We start from the raw sequence: 14,072 nt of genomic DNA, 5'->3' as shown, positions 1-14,072 counted from the left end.
AGATAGGGTCTCGCTCCGTCGCCCAGGCTGGAGTTGGAGTACAGTGTGCGATCTTGGCTCACTGCAACCTCTGCCCCACTGGTTCAAGCGGTTCTCATGCCTCAGCCTCCCAAGTAGCTGGAACTACAGGCATGCGCCCCTATGCCCAGCTAATTTTTGTGTTTGTAGTAGAGATGGGGTTTCACCATGTTGGCCAGGCTGGTCTCAAATTCCTGGCCTTAAGTGATCCACCTGCTTTGGCCTCCCAAAGTGCTGGGGTTACAGGCTTGAACCACCACGCCTAGCCCTGGCATAGATGTCTTTTTTTTTTTTTTTTTTGAGACAGAATCTCGCTCTGTCACCGGGCTGAAGTGCAGTGGTGCTATCTCAGCTCACTGCAACCTCCGACTCCCTGGTTCAAGCTCTTCTCCTGCCTCAGCCTCCCGAGTAGCTGGGACTGCAGGCACGTGCCACCATGTCCAGCTAATTTTTGTATTTTTAGTAGAGACGGGGTTTTACTCTGTTGGCCAGGATGGTCTTGATCTCCTGACCTCATGATCCACCCACCTTGACCTCCCAAAGTACTGGAATTACAGGCGTGAACCCCCGCGCCTGGCCTAGATTTCTTAATGAATGTCTCCTGATGGGTTCTGAAACCTGGCTTTGTGTGAGGATCACCTGGGGAGATTTTGAACAGTTTTCTAGGATTCATTGTAGACCCCAAAAAGAAGCAAAAGAGAAACTTTGTTAACTGCTTTGCCAAGACGCAGATGTGTACATCTGAGCCGTGTGACTGAGCACTGGCTGTACACAGCAGTCTCCTAGTCTCCCATCTCCTCTCAGGACTTAGGTCGGTGGCCTTCTGCTGGGGCCCAGGGCCCATCTCTCCTGTTAATGCTTGCGGAGCTGTTAAATAACCATCCCTCTCTGCCATGCTCCACATTTCGCCCTGGAGTGGGCATCGAGCTCTGGACTTGAGTTTGGGGCATGGGTGTTTTCCATTTTCAGGAGCTGGGTGGCCCCCCTGAGCTCTTTCAGTTTCCCTCTATACACTGAAGTCTACTTGGGCTCAGAAGTGGACCTCATTCTGAGAAGCATTGCTCTCTTTCTCCTGCACCACCTGCCCTACACCACCTGCCCTGGTTGGGAAGCCTGCTGTCCCCATCAAGAGAGGGAACATGTGAGCTGCCTGGCACTTTCCCTTGAACTCTTCTCTCTCCGTTTATCAGCACGGCACCGTTAGCCCTGAGCAGCTGATTTGGGCTGCTTCTTGCTCTGAGCAGAACTGAAACAAACCTTTGTGGGAGTGTTATTTGTAAGCATCTGTCATTCTTGGCTTTGGTATTCATAACTCTGTTCTAGAGCTGGGCTGCTCTTGTGGTTTTTATCAGGTCCTTTCTTCTGTCATTTGTAACATCCTTTTGAATTCTACTTCTTGGAGTTTACATTGGTTTCCTTCATTCCTTCCCCAATTCTTCACTATCAGGACCATTCTCAGTTATCGGGGCACAGTTTTGCTTGAGAGTTTACAACCATCTTGAGGGTTTGAGTCATCTGGCCTTTGGAGTCTCAGATATTCAGATGGAACTGATCTCTCAATGTTTCCAATTTTTCTTCTTTCTTCTTCCTTTTTTTTTTGGAGATAGGGTCTCACTCCAGTTGCCTTGGCTGGAGTGCAGTGGTTGTAATCTTGGCTCACTGCGTAGTCTTGACTGCCAGGGCTCAGGTGATTCTCCCACTTTTCACCTCTCAGCTTCCCAGGTAGCTGGGACCACAGGCGTGCACCACCATGCCTGGCTACTTTTTTTTATTTTTTATTTTTATTTATTTATTTTTGAGACAGAGTCTTTCTCTGTCACTCAGGCTGGAGTGCAGTGGCGCAATCTTGGCTCACTACAACCTCCACCTCCCGGATTCAAGCATTTCTCTGCATCAGCCTACCGAGTAGCTGGGATTATAGGTGCCTGCCACCATGCCTGGCTAATCTTTTGTATTTTTAGTAGAGATGGGGTTTCACCATCTTGGCTAGGCTGGTCTTGAACTCCTGCCCTCGTGATCTACCTGCTTTGGCCTACTTAAGTGTTGGGATTACAGGCGTGAGCCACTGCGCCCGGGCTGTATTTTTTTTACTAGAGACAGTGTTTTGCCATGTTGGCCAGGCTGGTCTCGAATTCCTGGGCTCAAGCAGTCCACCCGCCTTGACCTCCCAAAATGCTGGGATTATAGGCATGAACCACTGTGCCCGGCCTGAATTTATCTTCTTGAAGTTGTTTTCCTCAGTGGAGGCATGATTGGCATTTTGGGCTAAATAGTTTCTGTCCACAGGGCTGATCTTGTGCAATGCAGATCTTTTAGCATCCTGGCCATTCATAGTGCCTGTGGTTCTCAGTGGAAGCTGTAGAGGATGTTGGGAAATTGGGGTAGGTTGGTCACAATGCCTGGCATCTGTCTCAAGGTAAGGGCCTGGGAGGCTCAAGTGCAGAGTCGTATCTGGATTCCCGCAACACCCTGTTAAGAAACTTTATGGGATGCTCATCCTTCTCTGAAGATGTCAGGGCCTGTTTGTTTGTTTGTTTGTTTGTCTGTTTCTCTCACTTCTACCTTATAATCAGTTCTTCCTTGTTGGTTAGAATTATGTAAAGGAGATTGCCTCTTCTGTCTTTGGAGAGCTTAACTTGACGGCAAGGTAAGTTAGGAGTTTGTCTGATAACCCTGCTTTGGATTCTCTGAGCTTCCCAACCCTGCTCTCATTAGCATCCTCAGGGTTACCCATTCTTCTTTCTGGCCAAGTGTGTGGCTCACTCCCATGGCAGTATTGCTTTTCTCTTTGTCTGTGGATCCCATGGATTTCCTTGATCCCAAAGCACCAGTAAGTGTCCTTTCTGCACCCCTGCCCATAGTGCTCTTCACTGACTGCTTCCTCTCCTTTTTCTTGAGCAAGATACAGTTTTTCACTCTCATGTTACAGTTGAGTTCCATCTTGCCATATTTTTGTAATTCTTGTGGAATTTACTTTGTGTTTATCACCCATACTTTTTTTTTTTTTTTTGGAGACAGTTTCGCTCTTGTCGCCCAAGCTGGAGTGCAGTGGTACGATCTTGGTTCACTGCAACCTCTGCCTCCCGGGTTCGAGTGATTCTCCTACCTCAGCCTCCCGAGTAGCTGGGATTACAAGTGCCCGCCACCACGCCCGGCTAATTTTTGTATTTTTAGTAGAAATGGGGTTTCACCGTGTTGGCCAGGCTTGTCTCAAACTCCTGACCTCGGGTGATCCACGCACCTCGGTCTCCCAAAGTGCTGGGATTACAGGCATGAGCCAGCGCTCCCGGCCATCACCCATACTTTATACTGTTGGAGTGTGGATTTTTGAAACCATAAACTATATTTACAGATGTTAAAATTTGTTTTCTCCCATAAATGTTAGATATCTTCACTGTTGTTTCTTCTTTTGTTAGTTGTCTAGTTTCAAAGTTCTATTTGGCATATTTTTTTCCTATCTGTATTTGGTTTAAAACATTTTGTTTGCTAGGACTCCAGCCTTAAGGGACATGCATGTTATATTCTGTCCTTAGCCAAGAATCTTACTCTAGTGTCTTGAGCCAAGGTCAAAAAAGCCAAACATTGGAATTGTATTTATAGAAAATCCTTCCCACCCCAGATTCTTTTTTCCTGCCAAAGCCCCAGCTTCCCATCCACCCACCAACCTGGTCATTAAGCACATATTTGAGCACCACTGTGAGCTAGGCCCTGGAGGGACCGGGGCTTCCTGATCCCTGCCCTCGTTGAGTTTACATTCTATTTGGAGAGTGGAAGGAGGTGGCAGTGTGGGTGTGAGATGTCTTCCCCTTCCTGAGTCTGCCCAGGCTTCATGATCCCAAGGGGAGCATTTCTGATGAGTACCAGGTAGCAGCTGGCAGGTTGGAGTGATCCCTCAGGTTCCGTACCTCCTTATGCAGGGAAAGAGGGACCTCATGCAGGTGGAGAGGGGCCAGGCCACCCCATTCCTCACTGCAGGAGGTTGCAGCCCATGCTGCTAACACCTCAGGGAGAAATGGATCCGTCATCTCTCCCAGCAGTGCCTCTTCTCACCACAGGCACAGCCTGTGAGAAATCCCTGTGTTCAAGATCCACCCACCCTTGCTGGACCAGAATTTCTGGGGCTGGGCCCAAGTCCAGGTGATTGTGGTGGGCAGATTAGGGTGACAGGCAGGAGCACCCTGTGGGGAGAAACTTGTGCCTGTTGCCTGCTATGAAGCACCAGTGTGTTCCACCTCTTCCGTGTGTTCATTCAGCGCGCACTCCCTCTCTGCTGCTCTGGGCTGGGTGCCCAGCACATCTTCCTACTCATAACCAGTAACCTGAACTCTGGTTCCCCCTTCCTTGCAAATTGTTTTTCTTCCCTGCCTGTGTAGCCTCAGGGTGCCTTTTAAACTACCACTGTGTGATAGAAGTATGAGCTTTTTGGGCTTGATGTGAGGGCTGATAGGGAGCCCCCATGCCACTGTGAGTTGAAGCACCATATAAGGAGGTTCTGGAGGATGCTGGAGCTGGGCCAGAGGAAGCAGCCTGACAAAGGAGGCAGGGCTTAGCTGGATGGTGCTCGGGCTGCAGAAGAGAAGGTGCCTGACACGTGTGGAGGCAGCTGTTGTGCCACTGGATGGGAGGCTGGGCTGAGGCGGGTTGAGTGGCACTCGTGTGTCAGAGTGGAGGAATGTTGGCGAGGCTGGTGTGATGGCAGGTGGGCATGCTGGGTGGCTTGGGTTATAGCACCTGCCAGGCATTAATTGAGGTGTTGGAGGCAATGGGAAATGTCAGGCTGGTGCACAGTTGAAAAACAGGTGACAGTTCTGAAGACATCTCAGGCAGAACCCTGAAGTCGTAAAGTTGTGCTTTCTGGGTGAAGTGGCACTTGCTGCATTGACTGTTCATACACCAATAACCCCACATATTTGCAAGGGGTCCTGTTGCCCTTCCTTTTCTGCATTCTGGGTCTGTTTTGCAGCTGAGAAAACTGAGGCTCAGTGAAGGTTTCCCGTCCCCACCCCACCCCCACTCCCTCCCCAGTCCCAGACTGGATGGTTCTCTTTGCTGTGTGCCCATGTTGAGGTGGAGTCCTTCTGAAATCACACTTACAGCATTGGGTAGAAAACTGGATATGTGTTTTTGTCTGGTTTGTTCCCAGTCCCCAGTTTTACTCATCTTTAGGTTCTCAGCATCTGATGCCTAATCAGTGCTTAATGAATCTTGATTGGAAGGTATCAGGTGTACAGCACCTCGGTATAGCTCCTGCCACGTGTCTGCCCTATGCAGGGTGCTGAGGGATTTAAACAGGCATGATGACCAACCCAAAGAGGAGGTGGTACATCCGCAGAAGCACAGTTCCCCCTGTCGTGTTCAGGGGGGTTCACTGAGGTGGGGATTTGTCTTGGTCTGGGGCATGGGTAGAGGCAACGACTTTCCAGAGGGGACCGCCATGGCAGCTCCATGCCTCCTTAACCACTCCAAGCACAGTTTAGTCTTCACTCTCCAATTTTGACATTGGCATTGTTGGCACTTGGTTTAATTTGAGGGCATCAGGAGGGATCTTGATATGTGGTGCTTTCCCCTATTTGACACCCCTTTATGCTTTGTCAATCAACAGGAGCTTGAAGAAATCCGCAAATGTGGGATGAAAAACTTCCGTAACATCCAGGTTGATGAAGCTAATTTATTGACTTGGCAAGGGCTTATTGTTCCTGTGAGTATTGAACACTTCCACTTCCTACCAGATTATTCTTTAAGGTGATGTGTGTGCTGTTGGGCTTGTTTTTCTGCTCCTTAGTAGGCTCTTAGTCTAGGCAGCCAGCAGATACACAGAAGTGGCTGTCGCTCTAGGGTGATAAGGTAGGGAGTGTAGCCTTGGGTCCTGAGTAGAGTCACATCTTGGCACTGGTTTTGTCAAATTCAGGGGCTCTTGAGCTTTGCAGATCTGTGGACACAGAGAAAAGGAGTGTGTCTGTGCTCCTGCTCTTTTCCTGGCTTCCCTGGCCTGGCCTGATGGATCAGCAGGACCTTCTTCTCTGAGCTCCTTGGGAGGGGACAAGTATTCCCCTCTAGATATTTTGCTTTCTCTCTTGGTTTTGCATTCATGTCTCTAACCCTTTGGATACCTGTATTTTGGGCTTTATTCCTGGTCCCCTCCAACCTGTGCCTTCCATTTGTCTCAAGTCCCTTTTCCTAATTGCCCACATGTTCCCCTCACCCCATGTCTTTTTCCAGGGCTTATGCCTCCAGAGTCTGCCCCCACAGCCCAGTTCCCCCATCTTACAGACTTCTGCCTTCTGATGGGCTCAAGCCCCTCCTAACAATGGCCTTCCCTGGAACTTAGCACCCTCTTAGTGTCTACTCTTTTCTGCATCCTTTCATCCCCTCCCCTTTAAGAGGCTTGTCTTATAATTAACTCCAGTTTGCAGTCCCCCTTCCTCTCCTGAAACCACATCACACCCAGCCCACGGGCTGCCCCCACTGTTGTCACACCTCTAGCTCGGCAGCACTGGCGTCATGGCCTTTGCTTGCCTTCTGAGCTTTTGGAGCATGGGCAGCATTCCAGGCCCCAGTCCTGTGACCAGCCTGCCACTCTCTCGTCTTGCCACTCCTTCTTCCTCACTCTTAAACATGGCTCTTGTTAGTCTCCTGCTGTTCTCCTGTTCTGTTTTTTCTCTGGGGACCCCTACTACTTTTAGCATCATAGATGATTATGCTGGACTTGAAGGATTCCCACACTTGTCTCCATTCCTGCCTTCTCCCTGGAAGCTGCACCATCTCTCCACCAGGCAGCCTCACTTGGTCGTTGTGTAGCCTTCCAGCTACCCCAGCTCACAGCCTTGTCCTGTGTGAGTGCCCTCCTTTCCTGTTCTTCCTCATCCACTCACCTTCACTCTTTCTTTTCTTTCCCACTTTGCACATCTGAGCCTCAGGCCCTTGCCCTGTGCCTAACCCTGTCCTGTATATAATTTTTTCTGATGGGTGGATTGGCTACTTGGCCAAAGCAGAGCATGGAACATGCTTCCTCCTATAGATGCTTTCTTCTTGATGCTGGTTATAAGGTCATGCTTTTTTTTTTTTTAAAGTCTCTGAATTTGATCAGCAGTTATTGGATTTGTAGTTTGTTTCCATAATCATTTAGATAACTAAGGAAAGATATGCTTTGTAATGATTTAGTATGCTCAGAATGTTTAAATCTGGGAGCTTCCAGTCTGATTTTGAAGATGAGTCCTTTAGATTTCTTTAGGCTTGATGGTGTTAGGGCTCAGGGCAAAGGGTGTGGGTGGCAGAGACACCTCTGCATGGGAGTGGTTGGCCTGTGAGTACAGCCCTTGCCTACTCTAGGGACCTGAAAATGGCCAGGACCATCTGACATCTTGTCCCTTTTCTTTTTCTCTCTTTCTCTTTCTTTCTTTCTTTCTTTCTTTCTTTCTTTCTTTCTTTCTTTCTTTCTTTCTTTCTTTCTTTCTTTTTTCTTTCTTTCTTTCTTTCTTTCTTCTTTCTTTCTTTCTTTCTTTCTTTCTGTCTTTCTTTCTTTCTTTTCATTTTTTTGAGACGGAGTCTCTCTCTGTCGCCCAGGCTGGAGTGCAGTGGCCGGATCTCAGCTCACTGCAAGCTCTGCCTCCCAGGTTTACGCCATTCTCCTGCCTCAGCCTCCCGAGTAGCTGGGACTACAGGTGCCCGCCACCTCGCCCGGCTAGTTTTTTGTATTTTTTAGTAGAGACGGGGTTTCACCGTGTTAGCCAGGATGGTCTCGATCTCCTGACCTCGTGATCCGCCCGTCTCGGCCTCCCAAAGTGCTGGGATTACAGGCTTGAGCCACCGCGCCCGGCCATCTTGTCCCTTTTCTAATTGAGATTGTGTAGCCTACCGAGCAAAGAAGTGAACAGTTAATCTGTGGCTCTTTGGAAAATAATAAAAATGAATGGAATGGTTTTAAGTGCTAAGGCTTGGGCAGTCTGGCCCTGAGAGTTTAGTGGCCTGAGAGCCTGCTGGCTGGCTCCAAGGGTAGACTGCTGCTGGGCATGTTCTGCCCCAACTCATGCAAAGGCCTCCTTCTGGTTTCATGCTGGCAGGGGCTGTGGAGCAGTGGGCTAAGATCTTACTAGGCCAAAGGTGGAGGCTGGCTGGTAGAATCCCAGTGCGCTTGGGCTGAGGCTCTGGGGAGCTATCCAGGCCAAAGTTTCGCCTTGGAGACATTAAGTCACAGTCAGGGCTGCTCTTGTCCCTGTGTATACCACTTCTTCTTGGTCCTCTCCATTGCTGTCTTCCAGGGCCCCTAGGTTTGTATGAGGAGTGTTTCAACGAAGTCTTCTTCTTTCTCCAGAGCAGTTAAGGCATTCTTGACATCTGACATCCCCAAGGTCCACACTTGTACCCCAACCTGGGCCTTAGGTCTTCCTGCATTGGACGGACTGGGCCAGCATGGGAATCTACTATACACATTCACCTGAGGTCTGCCCAGTTGGGGTGAAAGCAGAACCACGTCGATGAAGGCATGGCAGCCCAGCCCTGGTCCTTAGTGGAGGGTGCTATCCTTGGGTAGCCACTTAGTGATTGCCCTGGTCGTAGTGCACAGAGGAGGGCAGGTGGGAAGGGAGGCTGGGGAGGTACTTCCTAGAGACTTCATTGTTGCCAATGCAACTCAGGTCTATTCCCTTTAAACATTTGTTTTTTTGTACATTTTTTTCATTGAATATTCTAAGGTAACGTCTAAGGAAGAAAATATTACCCATAATCACATCATCAAGAAATTCAGTTACGTTTTGGGTATTGCCCTTTAGGAACTAGAGATATGGTGGTGAACCTTCTTGAAGCTTCTAGCCCAGTGAACGTGTTTATTCTTAACCTTCAGCATACTTCCTCTCATCCTTTTTTCATGCAGTTTTTTTTTTTTTTTTATTGAGATGGAGTCTCGCTCTGTCGCCAGGCTGGAGTGCAGTGGCATGATCTCTGCTCACTGTGACCTCTGCCTCCCGGATTGAAGCGATTCTCCTGCCTCAGCTTCCCAAGTAGCTGGAACCACAGGTGCATGCCACCACACGCAGCTAATTTTTGTATTTTTAGTAAAGACAGGGTTTCACCATGTTGTCCAGGATGGTCTTGGTCTCTTGACCTTGTGATCCATCCACCTCGGTCTCCCAAAGTGTTGGGATCTGTACAGGCATGAGCCACCGCGCCTGGCCTTCATACAGCTTTTAATAAACCATTTCATAACTTCATAATAATGTTTTGTTATTTTGAGGCAGAGTTTTGTGCTAATCACCCAGGCTAGGGTGCAGTGGTGCGATCATGGCCCATTGCAGCCTTGAATTTCTGGGCTCAAGAAATCCTCCTGAGTAGCCAGGAATACAGGTGTGTGCCACCACACCCAGCCAATTTCTTTTCTTTTTTCTTTTTTTGTTTTTTGAGACGGAGTCTTGCTCTGTTGCCCAGGCTGGAGTGCAGTGGCATGATCTGGGCTCACTGCAAGCTCCCCCTCCCGGGTTCACGCCATTCTCCTGCCTCACCCTCCCAAGTAGCTGGGACTACAGGCGCCCGCCACAACCCACGCCTGGCTAATTTTTTGTATTTTTTTAGTAGAGACAGGGCTTCACCGTGTTAGCCAGGATGGTCTCGATCTCCTGACCTCGTGATCCGTCCGCCTTGGCCTCCCAAAGTGCTGGGATTACAGGCGTGAGCCACTGCACCTGGCCGCCAATTTCTTTTTATTTTATTCCGTTTTATTTTATTTTTTGAGACAGTCTTACTCTGTCGCCCAGGCTGGAGTGCAGTGGTATGATTTTGGTTCACTGCAACCTCAGCCTCCTGGGTTCAAGTGATTCTTATACATCAGCCTCCCGAGTAACTGGGATTGCAGGTGTGCACCACCATGCCCAGCTAATTTTTGTTTTTGAGACAGAGTCTTGCTCTGTTGCCCAGGCTGGGGAGTGCAGTGATACGATCTCGGTTCTCTGCCACCTCCGTCTTCTGGGTTCAAGCAATTTTGGCTAATTTTTGTACTTTCGTGACTGGGTTTCTCCATGTTGGCCAGGCTGGGCTTGAACTCCCGACCTCAAGTGATCCACCTGCCTCAGCCTCCCAAAAGTGCTGGGATTACAGGCATAAGCCATCGCCATTCTATAACATCTTAAATTCCCACTGCAAAGGTTCCAGTTTGTCCACATCCTTCCTAACATTTGTTATTTTGCTTTTTTCTTTTTACGTTACAGCCATTCTAGTTGGTATGTAGTGCTGTCTCATTGTGATTTTGCTTTCCATTTTCTTCATACTAAGGATGTGTAGGTTTTGTTTGTTTTTTGTTTTTTGTTTGTTTTGAGACAGGGTCTCGCTTTGTTGCCGAGGCCAGAGTGCAGTGGCACGGTCTCATCTCACTGCAACCTCTGCCTTCTGGGTTCAAGTGATTCTCCCACCTCAGCCTCCCGATTAGCTGGGACTACAAGTGTGTACCACCAGAGGTGGCTAATTTTTGTATTTTTTGGTAGAGACAGGTTTTTTTTGTTTTTTTTTTTTGAGACGGAGTCTCGCTCTGTCGCCCGGGCTGGAGTGCAGTGGCCGGATCTCAGCTCACTGCAAGCTCCGCCTCCCAGGTTTACGCCATTCTCCTGCCTCAGCCTCCCAAGTAGCTGGGACTACAGGTGCCCGCCACCTCGCCCAGCTAGCTTTTTGTATTTTTTAGTAGAGACGGGGTTTCACCATGTTAGCCAGGATGGTCTCGAACTCCTGACCTCGTGATCTGCCCGTCTCGGCCTCCCAAAGTGCTGGGATTACAGGCTTGAACCACCGTGCCCGGCCGAGACAGGGTTTTACCATATTGGCCAGGCTGGTCTCGAACTCCCGACCTCAAGTGATCCACCCACCTCAGCCTCCCAAAGTGCTGGGATTACAGGCGTGAGCCACCGTGCCTGGCCTGATGCACTAATGTTTTAAATTTTTTAATTTAATTTTTATTTTTAGAGATGGGGTCTTGCTCTGTCATCCAGGCTGGAATGCAGTGGCTCAGTAATGGCTCACTGCAGCCCCAAACTCCTGAGTTCAAGCAGTGTTCCCAAGTTGCTGGCACTACAGGCACATGCTGCAACACCCAGCTAATTTTAATTTTTTTTTTTTCTGTAGAGACAGAGTCTTGCTGTGTTGCTCAGGCTAGTCTTGAACTCCTGGGCTCAGGTGGTCCTTCTGGGTTGGCTTCTGAAAACTCTGGGACTTAACAGATGTGATCCGTCACACCTGGCCTTAAATTTTTAATAAAGAAGTCCAACTTACCTATTTTTAATTTTGTTGCCCGTGCTTTGGTTTGATTTTTAAGACACTTGCCAAATCCAAGGTCATGCAGATTTTCCTGAGTTTTCTTCTAAGAGTTTTCTAGTTTTAGCTCTTAAATTTGGATCTTTGATCCATTTGTATATAGATTTTTTTTTTTTTTTTTTTTGATACAGGGTCTCGTTCTGTTGCCCAGGCTGGAGTACAGTGGCATGATCACGGCTCACCACAGCCTCAACCTCCCAGGCTCAAGCGATCCTCCCACCTCAGCCTCCGGAGTAGGTGGGACTGAAGGCATGAGCCACCACGCCCAGCTTATTTTTATATTTTTTTGTAGAGATGGGGTTTTGGCATATTGCACAGGCTGGTCTTGAACTCATAGATTCAAGCGATCTGCCTGCCTCAGCCTCCCAAAGTGCTGCGATTATAGGCATGAGCCACCATGCCCGGCCTCATTTTTTATTGTAATAATATGAGTCTTTTCTCTTTTTCCTTTCATCAGTCTGGCTAAAGTTTTTTCAGTTTTGTTGATCTATTCAAGGAAGGTTTCATTAATGTGTGTGTGTGTTTGTGTGTGTCCTACTTTGATTTGTCTCCTCTGTGCTCACTGTTTACTTCTGTATCCTCGGATTGTGTTCTTCCTCTTTGTTCCTTCAAGTGTCTAGTTAGATTATTGACTTCAGACCTGCTTTTTCAATGTAGGTATTTAAAGCTGTAGATTCCCTTTGAGCACTACTTTTGCTGCATAACTTCAGTTTTGGTATGTCATTTTTGTTTCTCAGGATATTTTATAATTTCCCTTGTGATTTATTCTTTGACCCATTGCTTGTTAGAGAGTACGTTTAATTTCCCCATAATTGTGAGTTTTCCAGTTCTGTTATTGATTTCTAGTTCCCTTTCTTTCTCCCTTTCCCTTTCCTTTTTTTTTTTAAATAGAGATGGGGACTGGGTGCAGTGGCTCACACCTATATTCCCAGCATGTTGGGAGGCTGGGGTGAGAGGATCGCTTGAGCCTAGGAGTTCAAAACCAGTTCGGTCAATATAGCGGGACCCCATCTCTATTTTATTAAAAAATAATAAATGGGTTCTCCCTATGTTACCCAGGCTGGTCTCAAACTCCTGGGCTCAAGCAGTCCTCCCACCTCGGCCTCCCAAAGTGCTGGGATTACAGGCATGAGCCACCGTGCCCCGCCTAGTTCCATTTCCTTTTTTTTTTTGGAGGCAGAATCACTCTGTCTCCCAGGCTGGAGTGCAGTGGTGTGATCTCGGCTCACTACAGCCTCTGCCTCCTGGGTTTAAGCAATCTTGTGCCTCAGCCTCCTTGGCAGCTGGGGCTACAGGCATGCACAACCATGCACAACCATGCCCGGCTGATTTTTTTGTATTTTTAGTAGAGATGGGGTTTTGCCATGTTGCCCAGGCTGGTCTTGAACTCCTGGCTTCTTTCACCTTTTTGCAGTTTTATTTGTAGTTACACCTCTCACCTTCTTTCTGCAGGCTTATTTGCATAGCACATTGCTCCTAAAATCCACGCCCTCCAGATGCCTCATTCCTCCTTTCTGCACTGCCCCTCTGGCCTTTGTTGGGAGCTGCATCCTGTCTCCCTGGGCTCACCTCTTGCCTGTAATTGTCAGTTCTTTTCTGCTTCCTACTAATTGTGCTACTCTGCCTTCTCCCTCCGCTACTTCCATCTCCTGTAGCTGTAATGGGTTTTTTTTGTTTTTTGTTTCTTTTTGAGATGTAGTCTCGCTCTGTCACCCAGGCTGGAGTGCAGTGGCGCGATCTCGGCTCACTGCAAACTCCGCCTCCTGGGTTCATGCCATTCTGCCTCAGACCCCCCGTAGCTGGGACTGCAGGTGCCCGCCACCACGCCCAGCTAATTTTTTTGTATTTTTAGTAGAGATGGGGTTTCACCATGTTAGCCAGGATGGTCTTGATCTCCTGACCTTGTGATCCACCCGCCTCGGCCTCCCAGAGTGCTGGGATTACAGGCGTGAGCCACTGTGCCTGGCCCTGTAGCTGTAATGGTTGAGACCTAATGAGGGCAGCCCTGTTTTCTGACAAAGAGTCACACATAAAAAATAATTTTGCCGTCAACTGCAGGACACACTGGAGTTGTTTTTGGGAGGAAGAGTATCCCCCTAGGTTTATGGGCTGTTGAGCTCCTATCACAGCCAGACACAAGGCTCTGTGGACAGAGGCTGCAGAGAAGCTGCCCTCCTGGAATCCATGGTCTCTTAAGCACTGAGTGGGACCACCTGCAAGGCACTTAAGACTGAACAGAAGAGGGGCAGCGGTGGGTGGGAGGATGACAACATCTGGACTGCATAGTGGAAGGCAGTGTGAGCAAAAACTATGGAAAAATATAGTCAGTGTGAGGACATATGAGTAGTTTGCATGGGTGTACAGAAATTAAGGCCTTTGAGAGCACTGTGTATGGACAGAGAACATTCTCGGGCTGGGCAGCAGGGGCCTGACAGCATCCTGGGGAATGGGATGTCTGGTGGGTTTTTGTTCGTTTGTTTGGTTTTTTCACTTCTGTTTTTGGTGTGAGGGCTGTATTTTTTCCATTCTTGGAAGACAAGTGAATTATGTATGAGAAGTACTCATGGCTATTTGAGTTCAAAGGAAGGAAAGGTCTTTGTCAAATTCCGTTAATGGAGATTGTGATTTTAATTTTAGATATAATTCAGAAGGTAGTTTATGAACATTATGAAGTCATGAAAGATTGGAAAACCAGTTCTAAAATACTTATTCCTGGCCGGGTGCGGTGGTGGCTCATGCCTGTAATCCCAGCACTTTGGGAGGCC

The 14,072-nt window shown here is 48.3% G+C and overlaps 1 protein-coding gene across 2 annotated transcripts in view; it reads left to right on the top strand.

The window, feature by feature from the left end:
* The window catches only part of UBE2L3 (ubiquitin conjugating enzyme E2 L3), a 58,282-nt gene that overhangs the window by 21,595 nt on the left and 22,615 nt on the right, over positions 1-14,072 (top strand). Inside the window, exon 2 of one of the 2 annotated variants that reach the window (XM_033234102.1) lies at positions 5,621-5,716. The exons of the other annotated variant lie outside the window; for it this stretch is intronic. Within the exon in view, the coding sequence (XP_033089993.1) occupies positions 5,621-5,716 (96 nt within the window). The remainder of the gene's footprint in view (positions 1-5,620; positions 5,717-14,072) is intronic. 2 annotated transcript variants of the gene reach the window in all.

The sequence above is a fragment of the Trachypithecus francoisi genome, unplaced genomic scaffold (genome assembly GCF_009764315.1).
Source record: "Trachypithecus francoisi isolate TF-2019V2 unplaced genomic scaffold, Tfra_2.0 Lachesis_group14, whole genome shotgun sequence".
Lineage (NCBI taxonomy): Eukaryota > Metazoa > Chordata > Mammalia > Primates > Cercopithecidae > Trachypithecus > Trachypithecus francoisi.
The sequence above is the reverse complement of the archived record's forward strand: the minus strand, read 5'-3'. Positions and strand labels throughout refer to the sequence as shown.